This window comes from Plectropomus leopardus, chromosome 12 (assembly GCF_008729295.1).
Source record: "Plectropomus leopardus isolate mb chromosome 12, YSFRI_Pleo_2.0, whole genome shotgun sequence".
Classification (NCBI taxonomy): Eukaryota; Metazoa; Chordata; class Actinopteri; order Perciformes; family Serranidae; genus Plectropomus; species Plectropomus leopardus.
In genome coordinates, this window is record NC_056474.1 from 14,797,060 (window position 1) to 14,819,887 (window position 22,828).

The 22,828-nt window shown below is 39.0% G+C and overlaps 3 protein-coding genes across 3 annotated transcripts; 1 reads left to right on the forward strand and 2 right to left on the reverse strand.

The window, feature by feature from the left end:
• Positions 1-1,794: 1,794 nt before the first annotated feature.
• On the reverse strand, positions 1,795-7,437 carry zgc:110366 (uncharacterized protein LOC550476 homolog). The gene is made up of 8 exons (XM_042498362.1): positions 7,349-7,437; positions 7,147-7,265; positions 6,416-6,664; positions 5,908-6,009; positions 5,296-5,387; positions 4,700-4,882; positions 4,557-4,616; positions 1,795-2,117 (listed from the first exon to the last, which is right to left on the reverse strand). Exons 2-8 carry the CDS (start codon positions 7,223-7,225, stop codon positions 2,022-2,024), a joined length of 861 nt encoding a protein of 286 aa, XP_042354296.1. The 5' UTR covers positions 7,226-7,265; positions 7,349-7,437; the 3' UTR covers positions 1,795-2,021.
• A 310-nt stretch (positions 7,438-7,747) lies between these two features.
• On the forward strand, positions 7,748-11,959 carry extl2 (exostosin-like glycosyltransferase 2). Its single transcript, XM_042498360.1, has 5 exons — positions 7,748-7,807; positions 9,110-9,558; positions 9,650-9,720; positions 10,566-10,678; positions 10,805-11,959. Exons 1-5 carry the CDS (start codon positions 7,803-7,805, stop codon positions 11,202-11,204), a joined length of 1,038 nt encoding a protein of 345 aa, XP_042354294.1. The 5' UTR covers positions 7,748-7,802; the 3' UTR covers positions 11,205-11,959.
• A 927-nt stretch (positions 11,960-12,886) lies between these two features.
• Positions 12,887-18,945, reverse strand: parla (presenilin associated, rhomboid-like a). Its single transcript, XM_042498358.1, has 10 exons — positions 18,819-18,945; positions 16,822-17,005; positions 16,628-16,732; positions 16,377-16,509; positions 16,151-16,246; positions 15,840-15,989; positions 14,833-14,903; positions 14,635-14,736; positions 14,200-14,297; positions 12,887-13,524 (listed from the first exon to the last, which is right to left on the reverse strand). Exons 1-10 carry the CDS (start codon positions 18,896-18,898, stop codon positions 13,371-13,373), a joined length of 1,173 nt encoding a protein of 390 aa, XP_042354292.1. The 5' UTR covers positions 18,899-18,945; the 3' UTR covers positions 12,887-13,370.
• Positions 18,946-22,828: the final 3,883 nt, after the last annotated feature.

Consider the following 22,828-nt stretch of genomic DNA (forward strand, 5'->3'; position numbering starts at 1 on the left):
CAAGTGGAAATAAAGGCCAAATCACCCGTAAAAACTCATATTTAGCATGCAAAGAAAATGGCCAACAAGGCAATAGCATAGTATGTCGAAAAAAGCTAATTTTTGACACGCTCCTATAAATGGCATGAAAACTTCTTAAAATAGCTGTAGAGACACACCATTGCATACAAAGTGGAAATTAAAAAGCCAAAAAAAACACAAAAAAACCTAATAAATTAGCATGTTAAGAAAAACCGTGACAATAAGGCAATAGTCCTACGGAGGTATGTATGTCCCGAAAAAGTCACATTATTTGACCGCTCCCTAAATTTGGCTGAAAATGATCCTAGAAATAGTTTTGTAGAGACGCGCAATAGCGTACAGACCAATGTGGAAATAAAGGCAAAAAACTCAATATACTTTCGCAAGTTAAGAAAAAATGGCCAAAAAGAGCAATAGTATTAGAATACCCCAAAAAAAGTCAAATATTGACCGACTCCTAAAAAATGATGGAGCAGGGATCTAGAATAGCTTGTTGAGGACTCCCATAGTACACAAAGTGGGAAATAAAGGCAAATAAAAGCTAAAAACCTCCGAATTTAGCCTTGGCAAAAAAATGGCAAAAAAGGCATATAGTAGTTTAATATCATCATCAAAGACATTATTGCTTGTAGAGATTGTCAAAGCATACAAAGTGGAAAAGTGCCAAATGCCAAAAATAGCTCAATAGTTAATGTTTGGTTTTGACAAAAACTGACCAAAAATGCTCTGGTGAGGCTAAAAATGTCAAAATATTACCCTGTCCCAAAAAATTAGCTGAAATCTATAAGTATAGTATGTCGAGCCACGATCGAACATCCAAACACATCATCACAACATCAGCTTGACGAAAAAAATACTGAAATTGCTTTAATTTAATAGAGTGGCAAAGTTTCCTCAAAACATTTACGGTTGGAAGAGAACCAGAACCAGAAAAGGGATGCATGGATGCATAGAATGTAATCAAAAACAGCCAAAAACACCATATTATAGTATGTCGAAAAAACAACAGAATATGCCATAACTACACAATTGCCCCAAAAAGGCAACACTTTTTGTGCTAGTTTTTGGATGACATGGCCTATAGTGTGCTATTTTAGAGGACAGTTTCTTTTTTATTTTTTGAAATACAATAGCTTTTTTCAGTTGTTTCATCATACTAATATTTTTTTTTACCTTTTAACAAAGTTACCTGTGCTTATCTTTTCTTCATACTGAACTCAGACTTTGTTTTATTATCAATTTCTTTTTTAATATACTATCTCATTACTTTTTTTGACATTTGATGCTTAGACTTTTTTCATCATATACACTTTTTTAAAAAACATTTTATACTTCCTGGATGACAATTATAGTTTTGTCTGACATAGTATACAATGGCTTTTCTGTGTGTTTTAGTAATACTATACTATGTTTCTATTTTCTACTGCCTTATATTTATTTTTATATTATGGACAACCTAAACCTATACATACAGGCATGACTCCTTAAAAAAAGTTCTCCCCCCAAACCCCTAGAGATACTATCACATTAACCAGTTAAATTCAACAAATGGGTGCAATTTCATCTAATGCAAGGTAAGAGGGAGAACTTTTTTTAAGGACCATTGTGATACAGTTTTATTTAAGCAAAGGCAAATATTCAGTATTTGATTTTTTTCTTTTTACTAAAATCATTGCATCTTTTCTGTTACCTTTGATGGTTACATTTATTCATCTCATTATTTAACAGAACATAGTTAGATATTTATGTAGACTTTAGCACTTAAAAACTTTTTGGTCCTTCTCAATTCACATGCCCATTTGTTTATCCGCTCTAGATGAGGTAGCTAAGATATATTAACTTCACATTACAGCAGAGTCTCCCCTCAAGCAAAGTGTGACACACTGCTAATTAACAAAGTACTGATTAAAACCCTATAACAATCACAGGATTACTTCTTCAGCCAACAGGTAATGTCAAAACTAGATCTGGACAAACACTCTGAGTTTTCTCACATATTTTCACTCCACATTTGTTGGATCCCAAGACACGTGTCTTCCATCATGCAAGCTTCCCAAAGTGGCCATGTCCACGTCCTCCAGCTGGAACCCAAACACCTACATATGTGTGTAGAGGAGGAGAGAGGAGTAACAGGTGAAATGACAAAGTGAGTTGCTTTGAAAATTAGAGTCTGGTTCTCACAAAACGAGTTTTAATCGACCTATATACTTTCATACAAAGGCAAATCATAGCATTGAACTTTTCACCCTCACTGATATACAGCTTACAGTATATGACACTTTTCCAATCTAATCACTCACTTATATTTGTTTCAAACTTGTGGTTGTGTTGTCTGTATAATAACAAACATGGGAACTTAAAGCAATCAATAAAGCAATCTCATCTGTGGAAATCTCCCTCAACAGTAAGCTCTTACACACCTCACTTGAGCCAGGTGTGTGACAAGTTGAAGTTTACTCCTCTGATATGTCTAAATACCAAGTCTGGGCTAAATGTACATAATCATGGGCAGAGGAAATATGACAAAATCCAAAATTAAAAAAATATTATTTATTTAAGACAGTACAACTTGCATAAAAGTCAGAGGATACAGGGGTGCACTGAAGATGAAAGAACTTGTGATAATTGTGGGCTAAATGAAGGGGAAAATGAAATTAATTGTGTGTACTCTCTTTTATATCATGATTTATGACAAATATTGTTTTAAAAACGCTCAAATTCCTGATTTCAATTTGTTAGTTATAGAAGGTGGTGGTTTAATTTAATACCTTTTTAATTAAGTTTTTAGATTCTCTGAGTATCTTTTCAGGGTGTGAAATAGGAGGAGGAAAAAAGCAAATGATGTATTCCTCTAACTGTTTTTTTTTTATCTGGATTGCTGACTATTTCTCTGTGAACTGGATCAAATGGTAAATACAGAGTAGATTTTGTCTTGTTTGTATTTATGTACTCTGTGTTGTACACAAGGGTCTGTGTCTGTGCTTTCATTTTTTTTCTTTTGTTTATGGAAGTGTCTTTTTTTGCCGGATCATTTTTGTGTTTATGGGGAAGATATCTATATATTGTGCTGTGTTTCTTTTCTTCTTTTATTTGTGTATATTTATGCTATATTAACACAAAGCTCCAGTTGCCCCTGAAGTCTCTGGAAGAGGAGTTCAGGGTTACATGGACAGAAGAGGTGCTGACATACAGAGACTCAAGTGACCCAAAGGTTGCCCAGGCAGGAGTGGCAGTGAGAACTGGGAGGAAGCAGAGTGCCCAGGATGCTGTGCTGGAGGCAGAGTCACGACTGCGCCACAGAGATCTAGTGGGTGTGGTGGCGCATGGTAGAGCAGGTCTGGGAATGTTCCTAACACCTCGGCACAAGGAGCGCAAGGGGAAGGAGAAGCGGAGGCAGATCCAAGAGGAGGTGAGGGCAGCTGTGGAGGAAGGTTGGTCAAGCAGAGCAACTGGTTTGAGGCAGCAGGGGGCCTGGAATAGGTGGGAGTAAGTCATGGGCCGCAAAGTCACTTGGACAGATCTTTGGCAAGCTGAGCCACACTGCATCACCTTCCTGATTCGAGCAGTGTACAATGTCCTGCCTAGCCCAGCAAACCTCTTCACCTGGGTAAAAGTGGAGACCCCGAACTGCCCACTGTGCTCGACAAGAGGAACATTGGAGCACATTCTGAGCTCTTTCCTAAAAGCAGACGATACACCTGGCACCATAATCAGGTACTGAAACTGACTGCAGAAGCCATCAGCAAGGGAATCAGCAGCTGCAGCCAAGCGATGGCTGCAATGCCACCCACACAATCGCTTTTGTTAAAACAGGGAAGCAGCCACGGGAAAGACAGAAGAAGGGCAGGGATCCTGGCTAACGCCCAGGCCTGGAAGTTTTCGGTGAACCTCCAGAAACAACTGAGACTCCCCCAGCACACTGTTGGCAACACTCTGAGGTCAGATATCCTCCTGGTCTCAGAAAACTCTGAGAATGTTATCATCATGGAGCTGACAGTGCCATGGGAGGACCACCTGGAGAAGGCGTATAAAAAAAAGAGAACCAAATACGAACACCTGGTCATCAACTGTCGGACATAGGGCTGGAAGGCGTGATGCATGCCCATTGAAGTAGGCTGCAGAGGATTTGCGGGGCATTCGCTCCACAAAGCCCTTAGTTCACTGGGCATCAAAGGAGTAACAAGAAGCAGAGCTATCAAGAACACCACCGAAGCAGCTGAGAAAGCCTCGAGATGGCTCTGGATCTGGAGAGGAGATGCATGGGAACTGTAAATGCCACCTAAACACAAGCCGCGGTCTGATCAATCATAGCAGGGGTCACCTGGGCGAGCGTATCTGATATTGGAAGACCCGAAACACCCGATGACCCCAGGTTACATCACTGATGATGTGTTCAGGTGCATTGGAAGATGTGTTTAAGAACTGTGGTCCTGCCTGCTTTAATTGGCCCATTACAATAAAAGGTATCTTTCTTAATTTATTATAAAACAATTTTACAATCAAGCAAAACACAGTGCAGTGCATTTTTGACTCACTTGAACATTTTCTTGAATCCTCTTCATTTTGGTGGATTTTGGTATTGTGACAACTCCATTCTAAGGAAAAGCAGAGAAACAACCGCATGGTGGGCGAAAAAAAATGCTAGGCCAATTCAACAATATCAGAAAAATGTGGAAACCTGAATGCTCCAGCGGATGCAGATCTGAGCAGGTGTGCGTCCGTATTTTTCTGCTATCTGGAGAATGGTTGGGTTGTTGAGGGCTTGACCCTTGGCCAGGGGACAGTACCCTTCAAACACAATTCCCTCCTGACGACAGTACTCTATCAGCTGATTGGGCTGCTGGAAAGGATGGTACTCCACCTAGAGGGTCATATCATTTTGAAGATCTACTATAAGCAAGTTACTGTATGTAGGCACTTCAGTTTGACATTTGTGCACTCCAACACTGATAAAAAGGCACACCAAAGACTCATGATTTAAAGCTTCTCAGAAAGAAGTACACTAACTCTATAACTCAACACTGATTGTGTATTTGAAGACATTTCTATTACTGAATCACTTGTTTTTAATGTGTACATTTCACTATAAAGATTTGGGTACTGTATGAAATTCATTGGGGTAAAGTAGACGTTAGTGTCCAATTTAAAGAAATTCCCTCAAGTCATTCTAGAGATATTGCATATATGAATATGGGACAGACAGAGGGACAACCCCAAAAATGTAATGCCTCTAACCATTGCTATAGCCGGCATGGTGGTATAAAAAACACTTACCTGGTTAACATGTGGCACAACACTACAGTCTTCCTTTAACTCTTCCAGGTGGTGAACCAGAAAATTGCTCACTCCAATCGCAGAGCACACACCTATAGTGACAAACAGTGATTGTAAGGCTCAATTAAATATCCACCCAATGACATTACTGAAATGAATACTGAAAAATGTAATGTATCGTAATGTGTAAAGTGCGCTCAATTTTTAAAATGGTGAATGTTACGAAAAAATAATGAATAAATAAAAAAATGAAATAAAAAAATAATAAATAATAATCATAGTGGTCAGAATTCTGACCACTTACTTTTTAAGAACAGCATTTATTTGTTCTTTTACTTTTAATACATAAGTGCATGAAATATCATAAAATTACTTTTGATACATAAGTACAGTAAAAATCTTTAGACTTTTACTCAAGTTATATTTTAACTGGTGACTTTAACCTCTCCCAAAGTAATTTGGGAGAAGATTGGCTTGCAGGTACTTCATCCACCATTGTATGTTGCTCTACTGCTATGTTGGACTAGCTGTGAAAACAAATATCCCTCTGGAGCAAATAAATTTAAATCTACTTTCCATCTGTTTTCCAACATGATCTTCTGTGTTCTTTACCTTCTTTATACAGTTCCTCCAAAGCCCTCCAGGTCTCAGCTCTCATCTCCCTGTTGGAGTACCCAGGTCGTGATGACCCTGGCCAGTGCATCAGGTACAGATCTGTAAAAGTGGGCAGGTGATGAATTTATGGCAACCAACATGTCTTGGCGTGTGCCCTTGATCAGGGTAATAAAGGCCAAAAGCTGATGCATGTTGGTCTTGCAATAAGTTGCATTAAATACAACAAGTATTGCTGGAGTTTTTACGCCTTTGATGTATCTCCCTTTTCCATGCACCCTGAAAGTAGGTCCTGCTGCTACAGGTGATGAATCAATACAACAAGACTTCAAACTGCATACAGTGTTGGGGAATGCAGAACACCATGGTAAAATAGAAGCAAACAACAATCATTATGAGAGAAAGTGGATATATGCCCCATCTAAGATTTAAAAAGAACATGGGTGGTTATGCTATAACACAGAAATTTGTTTAATCTTTTTGTTTCTTTATCAATCACAAACCCTACCAAAATATTCCAGCTCCATCCGTGAGCAGGAGTCAAAGCAGGCCTTCTTTGCAGTTTTGTATCCATAGTCATCTGGCCACAGTTTATTGGTGACCCACAGATTACTTCGCAGTATCCCACTTTTTTTGATAGAGTAACCCAGCTTCTCCTCACAGTCATAGCGCTTGGCTGTGTCAATGTGGCGCACGCCACACTCTGTGAGTGCATACATAACTGCATCATGAGAGTATCCGCCATGATGTGATGTTCCTGGTGTAGAAGGACAATATAGACAGTAAAATGCAACGTCAGTTCAGATCAATGCAATATTTTTTTTTTTACATATTCAGAGTACTGTCAAAAAAGAAAACAAATATACAGAAATACGTGTCTAAAATTTGATTATTTGGAGAGTGAAAGTGAGGAATGAGCTTGTAACTGGCACAGCTGATTTAACATTGTTTTGTTAAAACACAAGCAAAATTTGAAATCAACAAAAAAAAAGACAATGTGAATGTGTGTGTGAGACAGAAATGGACATATGGATATAAACATCCTTGCCATATAGGGTATCTCCCCATAAATGGCTTATTTTATAAAAAGGCTATTTTGATGTGGAAAATAAATATATCAAGCATAGCAACGTAGGCTAAAAATAATAGCAAACACCAGTTAATGTGTGTGCATTAATGTGTTATGTACCTGCACTGGTCTCACGAGAAACGTCATGTATAAACCAAAGTAAAACGTACCTAAACCAAATATCGGAATCTGCAGACCGTTGGAAAGAGGGACTGTGGGACAACTCAGCTTCGCTGGTGCAAAAGGCATTTTCCTCTCTGCACACTGTGGTATTATATAAATATGTGTCCTGGAGGGTAATGCAAATCTGTTGTAGACCTACTTTACGAGAACTCACAACGTTACAAAGTACTCATTGTTAATAATACGCACTTGGTAGAAACGCTTCAAGTATTGCACCACGGACGGGATGTACTCGAGGTGAGTTATAAGCAGTATAAATGCGCAGGACTCCAGCTTCATAAAGTTGTGGAAGTTTTGACCCCTGTAAGAATTAGCATCTCTGGAGTGGGTGAAGATGTGCCTCACACAAGAAAATCAGTTAGCCCAACAAAAATGGCGTCGGTTTTCAAAGTGTAAGAATTATGCTAAAGTGAGTGAAAACTGACACTGATAATTTAAGCATACAGACTAAAATTGTTAAGACTGTTAAGTCTTTGGCGTGTTGCAGGTTTTCCAAACGTTTGTTTTAGAGCTGAGACCTGCGGTTATACTCCGTTGCGGCTAATGTTAGCGTGTCAGCACTCTTTTCTTTCAGACTCTTTGGTCATAGTTAGCCAACATGGCGATCATGTAACGCAAACGGACAGCGTTAAGTGCCATCAAAATGAGGTCAGTTTTGAGTAATGGAAATGAATTAAACATATTTTCTACTGTGTTTATTGCAAATGATTATGTGTATTATGTGGCGTTTTGTGTAAACTTAAGGTATGGCTACATACAGAGACCATACTAGTCAAAGATTGCTGTATGTTGAACATAAATCAGTGTTTAAATGCAGTTTTTGTGTTAAGCTAACATTGATTTTGCTCGCACAACAAATTCAGGATGTGCAGGACTCCATCAGGAAAACTATTATGGTACTCAATTAGAAAAATCTGGTACTGATCTCCTTTGATTAACAGTTGTTGTTTTTTTTTACTGGCTCGACTGTTTATCAACACGAGGCTATTTCACATGGACATGCAATCGTTATTTATCTTGACCCTCAATGCAACCACAAATATTTTTCCTTGAGTCTGCCTCAGTGATGCTGAGAAAGAGCATGACCTTTCCCACCATAAATACCATTTTTAAAATTACCACTAGGATTACAAATCGTAAGCACTTTCCCTAAACGATTATTGGTAAATATCTAATAATCATTGTTTGAAAAAAACAACAACATGTGCCAATTTCAAACAATACCAAATGCTTTGTCCTCAATCAAAGCTCACAGCAGCATGTTGCATATACTAAGACAGCATGGCATAGCATATTGATTAAGTTTCACTTTTTCGACTAAATTCTCAACGATCAATTAACCAATCGTCAATAAACTGTTATCACACATCACGTGAGTGAGCTTTATTGCCAAAACAAACTGATCATTTTTAAAGGGGATGTTCCTTACTTATGAGATGAGAGGGGGTGGTGCAAAATGTGGGAACAACTTCGCATAATTTTTTTAACAACAAGGGATGGAGTGTGTGTGTTTTGATTTGGGTTATGGGAGGAACATTCAACTTTAAATGGTCGTTTTTAATTTAAAACCCTGCATACCTGCATGTGGGTATGGAAGGCATGCTTTTTATTACAATCTCCAAAATCAAACAATTTGTCATAGCCAAAAATTGTGAAACATGGTTATTTATGGTCATGCATTCTCCTCCAGTCACTCAGGGAGGCTCGGGGAAAAATATTTGTAGCTCCTGGGAGGGTCATGAGGTATTTAAAAAGAAAAAAAAAATCACACCCAATAATACTCTAATAAATAACATACAGCCTCGAACCTAGCAAAGCAGCCATCATTGGATTTTGAAAACTTAACCTTTGATGTTCAAAAGTTTAAAAATTGAAGTTGAGTTGAAAAGCAACACCTGGAGTACTTTGTAAGAGGATGTCCTGCCTTTATGTGTGCCCCTTATGATGCAGGGTCCCTCGATGCGGCATGGGGCTCAGGCGATCCTACCTGGTTTGGCCAATCCTGCTGCTTCTCCTGGTTGGTGCAGCTCTGACCGCTCTGCTGCCCCCTGCTGAGGACCAAGGAGGCGTGGGTGTCCTGGGGGTGCTACGCAGGGCAACATCACAGAAGGAGAATCCTGCACAGGGTCGCCATGGTGACAGCACAGAGGAGGAGCAGAGGTTCACCGTCATCATCCAAACTTACAACCGCACAGACATTTTGCTCAAACTTCTAAACCATTACCAGGCAGTGCCTCATCTTCAGCAGATTATTATAGTCTGGAACAATATTGGGGAGCAGACGCCCCTAAAGTTATGGAACTCTTTGGGGCCTCATCCGGTGCCTGTGGTCTTCAAGGAGCAGACAAGCAATCTAATGCGCAACAGACTACAGGCATTCCCTGAGATTGATACTGATGGTCAGTATCAGCTGTTAAACATGGATATAAACTGATATGTTTCATCTGTTTAAAAAAAAAACATGTATTTGATTTTTGCTTTGATCTTTAGCTGTGCTGATGCTGGATGACGACACCCTAGTCAGCGTTCCTGACATCAGTTTTGCTTTCTCTGTCTGGAAGGTAATAAGCTTCATGGATGATGTCTAAAATCTAAATAAGATTTGTGTTTAACTTGATAATTGATTGTGTAAATAAAAAAAACATCAGCATCATATGGTATAGCATCTTACAGGGGCTGCACGATATGCAAGAAAAAAAATCACATTGCAGTTATTTGACAGATATTGAAATAGCAATTTTAGTGGGAATGGTCATGTATGCATTTCATTTTTATTGATAAAAGAAATGATGATAACATGACCATTGCTGGGGTCTGTGCCAAACTTGCAAGTTCCTTTACATCTGGAATATGATTTGTAGGCCTGGCGTGTGTGCAGTACCACAATGCTTCATTTATAATAGTATGTTGTGACACATTTTACCTTGATTGAAAAATTGCAGCTCCTGCAATTTAGATATTGCACTGGGCCCTGTTGCAGTTTTGATAATATTAATTGTGCAGCCCTTCACCATACACAATGTGATGGACATAAGCAGGAAAAAAAACAAGCAGAGCATGTTTACACACACAAAATTTATTTCACTTAATATGGGCAAAAAAAGAAAGAAATATACGTGTTTATGCTAAAGAGCCATCATCAGTGTGATAAAATAAGCAGGAATGGCAAATTATATTAAAAAAAATGTTTATTATTTGCCATTCCTGCTTGTTTTATCACACTGATGTTGGCCCTTTAAGGAAATGCATCAGTTTGTTTCATTGTTGCCCATATTAAATAATAATTCTGGATTCTCGCCACAACTGTGCACCTCTATACATTGCTTGAGAATTTTTGATTTGTGTGCATTGCTGTTTTTCATCATAAGCAGGTCCAGTATAAATTGTTTTGTCTTTGGTTTTGTAGCAATTTCCAGATCAGATTGTCGGGTTTGTTCCACGGAAACATGTCTCAACATCAGGAGTGTACAGTTATGGCAGCTTTGAACTGCAGGACCCAGAAACAGCTGGAGGTGACAAGTAAGATGTGCTTTTGTGTCATTTTGTCAAGCTCCACATAAAATGCATCATAAAAGTCGCGTGTTTGGTTTGATCTTACTTTGACGAGGAATGCCATTTTCCTTTATCTTGATCCTCTCCCTGCAGGTACTCCATGGTGTTAGTTGGTGCTGCCTTCTTCCACCGCCGCTACCTGCAGCTCTTTCAGGACCAACCACAAGCAGTGCACGCGCTGGTGGATGAAACACAGAACTGTGACGACATTGCCATGAACTTTGCAGTAGCGCTGTATCTGAGGAAACACTCTACAGGCAACATTAACAAACCCTCTGGGGTCTTCGTCAAACCTGTGGATCTTCGCAACCTGGAAAAGGATGCCAGCAGTGGGTACCAGGGCATGTGGCATCGTCCTGAGCACCTTCTCCAGAGATCCTACTGTCTGAACCAGCTGACACAGATCTATGGCTCCATGCCACTCTGCTTCTCCAACCTGATGGTCTCCCAGTTTGGCTTCCCCAGCTACGCCAACCACAAGAGTAAAGGCTGAGGAGCTGCCACGTCGCTGATTGTTTTCGATTGAAAGACTCAAGTAACAGTCTGGTTAGTCTGTTTTTGATTAATAACACATCACATGTTTAGGCTCAGGATAAGTTTTACACTGAAGCTTGATTACATTATTCAAAAAACAGCCATGTTTCAGCAGAGGGTGAATACAGTATAAAAGGTTTTTATAAGAATATTTTGCTTAGTGCTTCTGCCCAGTGTTTTGCTTTTTTTGCTTTTTTTATGACACTTAGCAGTTTCACCATTACATCTGTAGGACTTTCATGGATTTTGGACAATCAGAATGGACCAGTCTGAAGAAGGAAACGTCCATATTGATGAGGTAATCTGTATATTGTTACCAAAGCTGCCTTTCTTCAGTATGAGCAACTCTCTCAGTGGATTTTAGTATAGCTGCTTTGTAGCCAGCAGGTGTCAAATGAGTTTTGACATTTTGCCTTGTTTGTAACTATGACACTGTCTTTGTCAAATTTTGGTATTACTCTTTGTATTGTTGTGTATGGAATGTGTCTTTTTTCTGGTGCGCTTGTTGACAGTAAGTACTTATTTAAAATACATGTTAGAAGTTGGCCAAAAAAAGTCCCCACCAAAGTGCGAAAAAGTTGAATTATTGCAGGTATTCTGTGCATTATAACATAATATTTGTGTACAATGCTATGCATGTGTGGACAATCTTTTTTTAACATGTGTGCGCATGTGTCAAGCTTGTAAAAATGTGTCATGTGATTCAGTAAAATAAAGCCAAAACTGTTTTTTTTCTCTGAACAGAATCTGTGGATAAATTTAAAATGATGATAACAATTAATGACCTATTTTACTGATGGAAGGATGGTTGTTCCATGAAACTAATGTCTACACAGTAGAAAGGAGAAAATACGTTTTGCTTTTGCTGAGGTAAAAAAAAAAAAAAAAAAAAAAAAAAAAAGGGGAAAAAAAACCCACCCAAAACTGGGGGGGTGACATAATGTTAGTTGGTTTTGGCTCAACCGAAAAAAAGTTACCCAGTTGATCGGCACTGCTTCTGCAACGTGTAGCCCGTAGAACAGGCGCATTGAAGACTTCCACCAGCTGAGACCCTGGCTTTGCATTCTCCCAAGTTGACTGGGGATAAAATGATTCAATTGGACCGAATCAATCAAATTCTGATAGTAAACCGAGTCATGAAAAATTATCCACTGATTATCAGATCTTATTCACCATGTAAGTCTATAGGAAAGTGTTTTTGGGCCACAGGGAATCACAAAACAGATGTAATTCCACTGTTTGGAAACTACAAAATTTGGCCTCAAAGCCCAGTGCACTTCCCGGAGGCCTGGTTGTGACAGGTTTACAAAAATAAGGATGTAAAATCTGTAGTTTGAGCAGCAGTCCAAGAGCCAGCAAACATTTGCTGGATAACATGTCTGGCTTGCAAATGAGCAGGGAGATCTGGTCACTAGCAAGATGAAGGGAAGTTTAACATTTAATTTACACATACTACCCACATTATGATACAAAACAGATTCAAAATCTGCAAAGTATTCCTTAATAAGTGTTAAGTCTAGACACAGGTGAACAGATGGTGGTGAAAAAGCCAAAAACTTATCAGCTAAATTATTGTTTCAATCCAGACTTATCCCCCCAAAATCAAATATCAAAATTAAAATATAAATACATAGTTAACTCTGATTGTTAAAACTCAAGTTTTATTAACAACACAAGACCAGCCCACAGGACTGCCTATAATAATAAATTCAGGGATATATTCAATCACTGAACTGTATCAGCGCTTAAGTTTTTTCGTCCAGTCTTACACAGCTGCTATTAATGAAAAAAGCCAACATGAAGGCTGCAGGTTAAAAATCTTCTGTTCAAAAAGAGGTAGAAGAGTGATGGTTTTTTGATTTTTGTATCTTGAAGGAGTTACTTGCAGGGCGGCAGATTTTAACACTCAACAGGGAACATCTGGATCGCAACACTAGCTGTGAGGTCTGACCTGTTTTTCAAAATTCAAGTCTCTGCATACCATTAAATCAGCTTACGCTCATTACTAACAGTGAATGAAAAACTATATTCATTAATAGACAGTAACACATGGACTCCCTCTTGGTGAATAAAAGTGTCCTTGCATATTCTGTAGTAAATGTGGACTGAAAGACCTTGCAGAGTCTCAGTGTGGTCCAGATCCACCATCACCACCGCTGACCCCGGGCCCGCCTCCTGGCCTGGGTCCACCGGTACCTGGAGAACGCATGTTGTGCCACATCTTCACAAGAGGCTCCCTCTTCCTCCAAATCAGTTTGTGACCGTATGCCACATACCATCTGTCGGACAGGATACATGGAGACAGTTAAAATGTACCAACTGCAGGACAGGACGATAACAAACCACATAATAATACACAATAACATTCCTTAAAAAGACTTAGATTTCAAATGAGTAAGTGTAAAATCATCCAATATTAAAATACAGTGCCCATAACTGAGCTACAATGTATTATAATGACATTTTAGCAAACTGTACATCTGCTGACAAAGACAGTGACAATGAAAGGTCCTGAAAAAGCCAGTAAGTAGACTTTGTGTTACTGTATCACTTGTAAAAAGCACTGCTGTAATTATTGCGCACACTGAATAAAAACATTGCTAAGATGTTGCATTTTAGTGATTGCAAAAAGTATAAATGCAGATCCCACTGTTCTAATTGCATGAAAAAAGTTAACTTTTTTATGCATATGGTGGTGTGTCCTTTATATTGTGACAGATTTACTAAAATTAGATTTAAAAAACCCTGCATCGTGATTTTTATCATAACGCCAGATGCTTGCCAATACACAGCTGAAACATTCTTTGAAAATACAAAACACATATTAAACACTATATTATTGGCTTTGGCTCATCATTTATACATTATCTGTAGTTTTTGCATCTCTGTTATCGATACAAGCCATAAATACACTTCATTATTATTTCCAGTGAAAACAAACATTGGCCACTCACACTCCAAAGAGAGCTCCTCCAAGGTGAGCCGCGTGGTCAAACAGACGCCATCCCAGTATGAGCCCTGCTGTGTCTATGGCAACGAGTGCTTTCAAAGCCTAAAGGTAGTCCAATGACAGGAATGTGACGTTACACATAATGTACGCATTACACCAACTACAACTTTCTCGCTGCCATGCATACAGACATGCATACTTACGCATTCACTCACACACACTGGACATTTTCCGTTTGCTCATGCACAGATTTAACTCTCTTTCCTGCAGCGAAAACACAACATGGGAATGTCAACGCCCTATTACATCTAAGTACTACTAAACTATTGTATTCATACTGAAGAGGTGTGTATCTACATAACAAGACAACTTTGTTCAAAGCAGGGAGTGCACGCAAACCCACACACACACACACAGACGCACACTGTGCATCACTTACACTTCCTGCTGTGAAAGTGATCATAGGGAGGAAGATAATGCCTAGCTTGGCCTCGGGCACCTTTGCACAGACTGCAGCCAGTACCGCCATGACGGCACCTGACTATGGATCAAATAAAAGACGAGGTCAAAACATTAGCACCTCTGTGTTTTGTTTTTTTTTTTGTTAAACTGTAAAAACATTTTAGGAATATCTTACCGCTCCTAATGAGGGATGGAGGCGTCCAGTGGCAGTTTTACACATGTAGCTGACCATAGTGGAAATCACACCTGAAAACACACATTAGGATTGAGAGATATCACTCTTTCTTCCCCCCCAAAAAACTTAATCAGTTCCTTTCTTACATTAATTTCAGTCATTTATATTGACCATATGCATTATTTGCATGGCTGTGGGGTAGAGATGCATGCCAAAAAGAAAAGCCCAGATTTCTGCTCATAAGGTGAAACACACATCCTTTTAAACATTATAAGACTGCATTATTACTATGTCTTTTGGATAAACTGTCCCACTTCTCCATATTCTTGTGTGTAAAACCACATGTTACGGTACGTTACTCTGCTGCATGTAAACGGGACTATTAGTGGAATATTAATCTCCACTGGCCATGCAAATAACTAAACAAAAAATTGAGTAATTTACGGAATGTTTGTTATTTCTGAAGAGGTGGTGCAAAACAGGGAAGGCACTGAAAATATTTTTTTTAGCACTGGGGAGGGAGTTCTGTGTTTTTGATTTGGCTTAGGGGAGGGACATTCAGCTTTATATGGTCGTATTTTGTCTTTATTATAAATAGCTTCAGAAACCCGAAATCCACAAGTGGGGTTTGAAAGACATGTTTTCTTTAAAAATCTCAAAAATCAGACTATTCAACATAGACAAAAACTGAGAAATAGAGTTATTCATGGTAGAGGGATTATCAAGCATTTTTCCTCAGTCACTCAGGGAGGCACACGAAAAATAACCAGTAGCTCTGAGGATGACCATGACATGGAGAAAAAAAAAAGAAGTCAAACCCCAGCCACCCTTATACTCTAAAACACAGGCCTTATACATGTAAATGTATTAATGGAAAGCTGACCTTAAAAAGAGTCCATAAGAAATTAAAAAAATGATTTGGGTTTGATAGTTCAATGCCTTTTTAATACTGGATTATAATCAATCAAATGTAATCAGACCCCAGTCCTATTCTTTATCTGACTCACCAGCAGACAGGTAGACTGCAAGAAATTGCTCCTTCCCTAAGAGAGAGACGATTCCTGATGAAAATGTCCACAGGACATACATGTTGGCCACCATGTGGATAATGGAATAGTGGCTGAAGGAGGACAGGATCATGGGAAGGCACCGTGTCTCTGGAGGGGGACAGAAAAATGGACAGACACAAATCATGGCAAGTAGATCCAGCTGCAAATTTCACATATGCAAAAAAAAAAAAAAAAAAAATCATTGCCCATATTGTCCTTGTTTAAGCACTTGTTATGTATTATTCATTTAAAGAACACTGTGTACTCACTGGAGGCCGGGTTGGATGTGAAGTACTTAATCATGCTTCTTTGCATTGAAGGGATCCGCCAGCAACACAGGACCACAGCATTTACTGCGATGATACCTAGATAGACGATAAAGTAAAAAGAAAAACTCCTGATGATGAAAAATGTGGGATATTTAACATGTGTAAAGATGTAAAAGCTGCGCATTCAATTTGAAGAAACACAGAGAAAAAAGAGCAAAATAATTACCGGTGACAGTCCTCTGTCCCTCTGTGAGGCTGCTCCAGAAGTCATCCGCCATGGACATGAGGAGGATGAGCTGTCGCTGGAAGCCTGACAGCTGGCTCCACCAGTTATGCCAGTACGCCATGTCTTTGGACCCCTGGTAATAAATGAATGGCTCACTAAATCACTGAGGGCAGCCTATTAGTGACATTGGTTATATGTATATTCACAGCAGTGAGGGAGAGAACCAGCAGTGTGCAACATTAAATCCTCACCTGTATGAGATTTTCTGACTCCTCTTCATCTTTTGTGGTCTGGACTCTTAACTTCAGGGTCTCGTACTGTAGAATGGCTGCCGCACCAAAGGAGCAGCCTGTAAACTGACATGGAGTCAGAAAACAAAAATCTCCATCATGACCCCAAACCCCATGCATCGTTCTCATTCTAGTACATAAATAGGATGACCTACCCCCACTGTGAACATCAGCGGTTTGAAGAGTGTCGGCCTGGGGGCTTTGCGAGGAGGTGGGGGACCTGGTGTCCCAGCCTCAGAGGGCGAAGCTTTTGTTTCTTGAGCAACATTTTCTTTTTTTGTGTCCGACCTTTTGGCTTCCCGGCGGAAACCACACCTCTGTTGGCTGTGGGGGTTTAGTCTGCCAAAAAATGAGTAGACACAATATTAAAACCTAATTTAGAGATAGCTTAAAGACTTACATGAACAATGGTATGACATAAGACAAAGCAATATAACAGTCCTGCAGTGAAAAAGCTTGTAATGTTCATATTTTCTTGAGGTGTTGAGTCAACTCTTTGTAGGACTAAAACTAATAATTATTTTCATTATTGATTTTTTGTTTAGTATTTAAAAGGTCAAAAATTGTGAAAAAACCCAACAATTTCCACAGCACATAGTGATGTCTACAAATTCCTTGCACTGTTTGATATAGAGTCTAAAACTCAAACATGTTTAGTGGGAGACCAGGGACAGATGTAACATGGGACGGTTACACCTTTAATACCTCCAATCAGAAACAAGCGATTGTTTACTCTCTACACAAGCTCAGTTAGATTGTCTTCTTGCTTACAAAAACAAAGAGCCAAATTTGAAACTCTAAGAGAAAGTTAGCAGTTAAAGATTTTATTTTTTTGTATTCTTTTTAAGTAAAAATTTAACTTTTGTATCAGATGTATTTTAAGATACTGTCCTGAGATCAAATATGTAGAAATCCATACAATTACTCTTGGAATCAGTGCTGTCAAGCTAAAAATAACATGTCAAACTAGCAGTCAGGCTATTTGACATGAGGTAAAAATGTGGCTTATGATACTGTGACGGTCTAAATACCTTTTTACAACCGTCCCTAAACCAAGTACTTTTATCATTATCTAAAAACCTAAAAGGTCCAAATAAACTAGATCACATGCCAAGTTAATGATAATCAGTTTAATGTAAATATTGGATAGATAAGAGGGGACACAGCAAAGAGAGCTACAAAAATGGAAAACAAAAAACAGCAGGGAGCAGACAATGGAGGACTCAATTGCGTGTGATTGGAAAGCTCCTTCAAATCAAGGGAGGTTTATTTTGAGTGATTGATAAATTAATTATGTTTATTTGAGTAATGTTACAACTCCCTGCACACTGGGGTGGTTTTGACATTGGAGTGACTGTATTTAAATTTACTTTGCATCCAATTAATATTTCATAAAACCATTTATATACATTGTTTCAGTAGTTAACAAACTGAAGTTTAAAATATCGCAAACTGGCTCTTCCAGTCAGACACAACACCAGCATTTTTTTCTGAATTTTTTTTTATTTAAAGGAAATATAGCAACAAGTGTTGCACTTGTCCCTGGTCTCCCCTACTATCACATAATGCGAAGTCAAGCATCACACCCTTAATATTTTGCATTTTTGAAGAAATGAAAGAAAAAAGACCAATCACTATCAAAATAGTTACTATTGGTATTAGCCTATATTGCAAAATGTTACTTTAATCAAACCCGTTTTTTTCTTCATCTTTTAATTCAGGCATCGTCTGTTCAAAATGCCGTATTGTTGCTATTTTATGTGAATAGCATGCAGGAAAATTTGGCCTCGTGACCTTGCCCTCATACACTATTCCTTTTGGTTAAAACTACAGCTTTTTGTGTAACAGACTATAGATCTAATGGAGTAAACATTAGGCAGTAAGAGAGGCGGGACATTGATCATGCTGCTTGAGCAGCTCCGCTTATTAACACCCGTGAAAGACAGATAACACGAACGGTGTTGGACTTTTATTAGCTATTTACTGTAAACAAATTAAACACTCCGCTATCTTCAGCCCCGTGGATCTCCTCACAATGACGCTTAGGTAACCACACACTGCGAGTCGACATACAAACACACAAACACGTCCTGCCAATGTCGTTTTATGTTTAGACAAACCCCGCGACCTGACCGGCGGTGTGTCTGCTCACCTGGAGCCTCGTGAAACGGTGTTTGTGGATCTGATGAACTCTGTTTTGGCCCAGTTAGTCACACAGACTCTCCACGCCATGTTTGTGATGACCTCCTGCCCGAAGCTCCTCCCACAGACAGCTGATGCCGCGTTCAAGGTCCCCTCTGAAAGCTCCGACCTCTGACTACCACCAGAGAGCTCTTACTGAGGTTGATCATATTAGATGTAAATAAAAACATATAGTGTATTACGTTATTTGTTTACTGCAACTGTAATCCCATGCACATAGTATTTTGACAAGTGTCAGTAGGTTTTAGGCTACAGCTGCAGGTACATGTAAAAGTATATACAGTATATTTTGGGGAGAACGGGTTGGGTGTCCCACTCATTGGATCTACAATACCTATAATTTACTAACCAACGTAATCCACACAATATTACCCTAACATTTTTTGCAAATTTCCCCGATTTGTAAATATGTACACATAGTTAACATTGTTAAAATGTCCACTTTCTGTTTGCTGAGAGCTACTGGAAACCAACCAGTCAAATTCATGTATTTGAACATACACTGGGCCAATACAGCAGATTCTGAAATAATAGTTGAGAGCACTTGGCAGCAGTAGAGTGTGAAGGCCTCTGCGTTGTACAGGAACTACAACATCTTTTTGTTTTTTTGTTTTTTTCCATAGGTAGCACTTCACTTCCCTCTAGTGGCTCACTAAAGTAAAGATTTGTCAGATGGCAAGGTCTAACCAGTGAAGTCACAGTGATGGAAAGTACAGTTTTGAGTTACTTGTCTTTTTAATTTTATGGTATTTTATACTCCCACTCAGCTACATTTCAGTGGAAATATTTTACCTTTTAACTCCACTACATGTATTTGAAAGCCTGCAGAATAAGATTTTAGATTCATAACTAATGATCAGTCTGTAACATATGATGTATCAACCTGTTTCAGAAAACACATTTTGACACAGAAGGAACAGCACAATTGTGTAGCCCGAGTAATAAAATTAAAGATCACTGATTCCGTTTAGAAAACTTCTTTTCCGTTTAGATAACTTAAACACACATTTCACACACTGAAATGTGTGTTTAAGTTAATTAAGTTAATTTCAAGTTACTGTGTGATGGAATTCTGTTTTACACCTATGGACAATTTCCTCTTATGCACCTGTCCACAAGCTGATAAAGGTGTGCATGAACCTCCACATTAAAGATAAAACAAAAAAACCTCACAGGATAAGGGCACAGTAAAGACCTGAACATGAGCTATATTCACAGAGCCTGCTAACCGGAGAATAGGGAGAAGAAAATACAGGATTTGTCAAAAAAGAGTCTATATAGTAGGTATGATTGTTTAAAAAAAATTAAAAGCTCATAATACAGAGAAATGTAAAAAAAAAAAAAAAAAAACACATTTAGAAAAATAACAAAAAAACTCATAAATAATCAGTTCAAAATTGTCCAAATTGTTTTACAAAAACTTCCTGCAGTTATTGTGTTCCCTATTTGGGTTAATGGTGCAGTTTATCAGTTGTCCTGTACCATTGTTGTTGATGTGCACTGAATATAAAATGAAATATCCATAAAATGTATAATTTAGTCAGGGGTCATAAATTTACTCAAAGGAGTCCCTTGAGAAAAAAGGTTGGGCACCATTAGATTAACCTACCAAACCATATGAGAGCAGAGCAGCTAAAATCACACAGCAACATCTCAGTAATACTAGTCCAATAATGTGATGAAATGACACACTCTGAAGGGGAAAGCTCTACAGGATGATTACTTTTACATTATACTTTGAGCACATTTTTATTTTTAACACTTTTACTTCAGTAACATTTTGAAGGAAAGACTTTTACTTGAGAAAGGGTATTTTTACACTGTTCTATTGATACTTAAGTAAAGGATCGAAATACCTATTACAGCACTGAAGATGGATCAAGTGTGACTGCTGTAAAAAACAAAATAAATGACATGTTCCTCACAATGTCGAAATGTTGGTCAGTACATCTCAAAACATACATTTCTACAAATATTTAACAGTGCAGTCATTTTGCAGTTTTATCACTGACTTGACTCCCCCTTGTAATTCTGGAGATTTTATTAGTGACTGTGGGGGGATGGACAAAAAAGGGGAAAAATGTCTTTAATGTTCAATATATCTCATGGTACCTTTTATAATGAATAAATACATGCATCAAAAATATATATAATAAATGAGCCTTCTTTTTCTTCTTATTAAAAAACTGGTGAGCACGCTGAAATTTGTTTTCATGAAGAGAGAAAGAAGTAGAAGCCTTGGACTAAACAGTATTGATGGCTCTTGGTGTTGCTATTGGCATCTGGACAAGTTCCACAAACTCCTCACAAGCTTGCCAGTGACTCCAGAAATAGGTGAAGAAGGTAGAAATTACAGTGAGAAGGCTGCACTGCAGTGTCTGCAGAGTAACTAGGGCTCTCCTCCAATGCAATATCTGCACTTGACTTGCTGGGCTGCTTTAGCCATGGACAATACTGCACAAAGAAATGATGTAACAAAGAGCTAGAAAATAATAAAAGAAGTTTGGGAGTAGCTAGGTAATTAATCTTAACAGAAGCGGACAATGCAGCCTGTGGGGACATAATAATACAACTTCACTTCTGTGGGACGATTATACAGTTAAGTGCAGAGGTTTCAGGGCAAAGAGACAGTGTGCAAGGAAAGAAGAGCAATATGCCTTTGCCACTGTATGGACCCAAGGACACACTGCCAAGTCAGATGATATCCTATGGGTGCAAGTCTGGGGCAGCGGAGGACAGGGAGATGTGGGAGGGGAGGAAGAGGAGGAGGTCGGATGAAGAGAGCAGAGGAGGGAGGGATGACAGTGATAGGAGTGAGCACAGGACGGATTGAGGTAGGGAGGCCAAAGGGAGGAGTGTGGACGAAAAAAGGGTGAGAATCATAAATATTTGAGCGGCCGCAGAAGTTAAATTAGGTAAAAGCAGTTTGGATTTTGGTGAAAGAGCTACTGCAGCCCTGCTATGCAGACACCATCCTCACATTCATCTCCCCCTGAATCTGTAGAGGACTATAGGTTCCTTTCAGATCAATGCAGTGCATTTTTTCCCCCAGCAGAGGTGTCCTCTTTCAGGTCCTCATTGATTTGCTGTGAAGCGACGCCAGCCAGGATTCGCCTGTGTCGGCAACGGGGCAAGCAAGGCCTCGGTCATGTGACAGGAAGTGGCTGAAATCAGAACTTGTCTTTCATATAGACACTCATTCATCTAACTACAACTTTGTCCACATAGAGTGAATAATAAGGCAACTCTGACGTCTGGCTCCTGTGTTTGTTTTGGGATTTGGATCCAAAGGCAGACGCATGATGCGGAACGTCATTTGGCCTTGAGGTTTCTATTTCAGCCTAAAGGCTTGAAACATCTTATACCAGCAGCATGTTCTTTTTATACCATCAGAGGAAACTCTAGCTGTTATCATAGCGTCCCATCGGAATGCTGACGGTGAGCTTTCGAAGACAGTGATCAATGGGCCGTTAGATAATACCGCTCTGTGACTTGTTTTCTGTTTTTTTTTCTGCATAGATTTTGAGACTCGGTGGTCAGTGTGGGATTGTGGTGTGCTTTGAGAAGCTGTCCGCAGCTGATTAACACTATTAAAGGGAAATTACAGATTTTTTTGAGAGAGGTTGTATGGGGTACATATCCATAGACAGTATATCACATACAGTATTATTTGGAGTAGTGACATGGAAGCTAAGCCAACTATTGCTGTCAAGGTGTCAGCAACAAATACCCCTTTTTCCACCAAAATTTGACTCCTTTCTCATTGCCAGTAGAGCAAAGCTGTGTACACTGCGCTGCAGCAAACAAGTATGCCTTTTTGTGCGTATGTGTGAATTTTTTCATGTGTTGGTTCAACATCACAGAGAGGCCGGAGAACAGGTCAACAGTAAGGAAAACAGCATGGACATAGGTTTGTGATAACTTAACGGTGGTTACTTTTTTTTGTACATCTCTTACTTA